Source organism: Erythrolamprus reginae, chromosome Z (genome assembly GCF_031021105.1).
Source record: "Erythrolamprus reginae isolate rEryReg1 chromosome Z, rEryReg1.hap1, whole genome shotgun sequence".
Taxonomy (NCBI): domain Eukaryota; kingdom Metazoa; phylum Chordata; class Lepidosauria; order Squamata; family Dipsadidae; genus Erythrolamprus; species Erythrolamprus reginae.
The window spans coordinates 137,007,098-137,008,956 of record NC_091963.1 but is presented as its reverse complement, the minus strand read 5'-3'; the positions used below and the strand labels follow the sequence as shown (position 1 = coordinate 137,008,956).

The 1,859-nt window shown below is 47.8% G+C and overlaps 1 protein-coding gene across 1 annotated transcript in view; it reads right to left on the bottom strand.

The window, feature by feature from the left end:
• The window catches only part of ARMC5 (armadillo repeat containing 5), a 13,849-nt gene extending 12,533 nt beyond the window's left edge, over nucleotides 1–1,316 (bottom strand). Inside the window, exon 1 of the mRNA XM_070728571.1 lies at nucleotides 946–1,316. Within this exon, the coding sequence (XP_070584672.1) occupies nucleotides 946–1,270 (325 nt within the window). The 5' untranslated portion in view covers nucleotides 1,271–1,316. The remainder of the gene's footprint in view (nucleotides 1–945) is intronic.
• Nucleotides 1,317–1,859: the final 543 nt, after the last annotated feature.

The following is a 1,859-nucleotide window of genomic DNA, read 5'->3' as shown; positions in this document are numbered from 1 at the left end:
TCTGAGGACTCGGGGCGGTTTACAGCATATGAAAAAAACAATTAATAAACCCAATTAATCTAAAACCCCCATTTATTAAAAAAAATCAAGCATTCCCACTCAGACCATAAACATACATAACATTCATTGGTTGGGGGGCTAGAGTCTAATACCCCCGAAGCCTGGCAGCATAGGCAAAATCCTCTCTTAAGTGGTGGTGGTGGGGAAATCTGAGCATTCAGCTTGTCCACTTCCAACATAAGTATGCACTGCTAGTACTACTAGTTTTTTCTCATCATTCTGATCACCCATTTCCTCCCACTTAGGACTGTATGACTGTAACTTTGTTGCTTGTAACCTTAAGATTTTTATTAATATTGATTCCTCATTGCTTATTGACCCCTATGACAACCATTAAGTGTTGTACCTCATGATTCTTGACAAATGTATTTTTTTCTTTTATGTACACTGAGAGCATCTGCACCAAGACAAATTCCTTGTGTGTCCAATCAGACCTGGCCAATAAAAAGTAATTCTATTCTATTCTAATTCTATTCATCCTTAAGTCATTTTTGAAGTCATCATCATCCTTTTGAATCTCACACCTTCCGATTTAAGGGGCATAAAACTGATCCCTCTTCTTCCACCCACCCACCCCCATGGATGCCCTGCTTGAGAAGGAAGCCCGATCTACAAGAGGGGAGATTTGGGGTGCTGGTGGAAAGGGAGATCTCGCCTTGGATGGGGGAAAAGCCTTCTCCCCTCCCCGCCAAGGAAGTGCAGACTTCAACTCCCATCATTCCTATTGCCAGCTCTCTCATCGGCCTGCCTTGGATGGGAATCCTGGGAGTTGTAGTCCAAGGAATCGGGCTCGCACTGAAACAGCCCCGGCCTCCAGAAATCCCGCAATCCCTCCATTCTGTCGCCCCCACCCCCCCACCCCAAATACACATTTTTTGCACTCACCTAGCGGAGGGATCCCCCCAAGTTCGCGCACCTGGGTGCGGCTGCCCTCTTCGGTGCAGCAGTTGCCCAGGATGCTGAGGGCCAGATCCAAAGTGCGGCGCGGCCGCGGGGAGCTGGATAGGATCCGCAAAAGTGGGGCTAGCCCCCCGTTGGTCCTGAAACGGGCGATGCCCCCCGATTCCTTGATGTGCTGGGTTCTGAGGGCCAACAAAGCCTTGCCCAGCCCTGGCTCGGTCCCTCTCTGCAGCTGGGCCAGGCAATAATTTAGGGAGCCGATGGGGATACTGGCTCCACCCCCCGAACCCCTTAAAGTAAGAGCCGCCATCTTGGGCAAAATCCCCTTCCTAAGTGCCGAAGAAGGTAAACATCAAAGGACGGATTGATGGGGGGGAGGCCGAGGCATGCCGGGAGTTGTAGTCCTCTCCCCTAAGACAAAAGGGGAGAGGCTATCAGTCCCAGGATAGATCACGCCGCTCCAAGCTTGGCCGGGGAAGGAGTGATGCATGACGGGAGCTGTAGTTTCTTCCTCGTCCTTTGTGATAAGGAGGTTAAGCGGGAAGGACCGCAACTTCCACAGGGCTGTGCGCTAGCAAATAGCAGGCGTGAACGTGTGCGGTAGAGGATGACGGGAACGAAATTGTATCCTGCGACTCCCCTATTGAGGACGTGGTCTTGTCAAAAAATGAGAGGCGTTGGAGCAAAGAGGTGCATCTTGGGAGTAGTAGTTTTAATGGGAGGCTAGGATTTATTTTTTTAAATGATTTTTGTATGTGGAGAAAAGTGAAAAATAGTGCTTATCCGGTTTTTGGGAACCTGTTGCAAGACTCAAAAAAAAATCCACAAACGTATTCATATTTATTCATAATATGTAATATTTAATTTTTTATTATTTTAATAAACATTTTATTTTATAT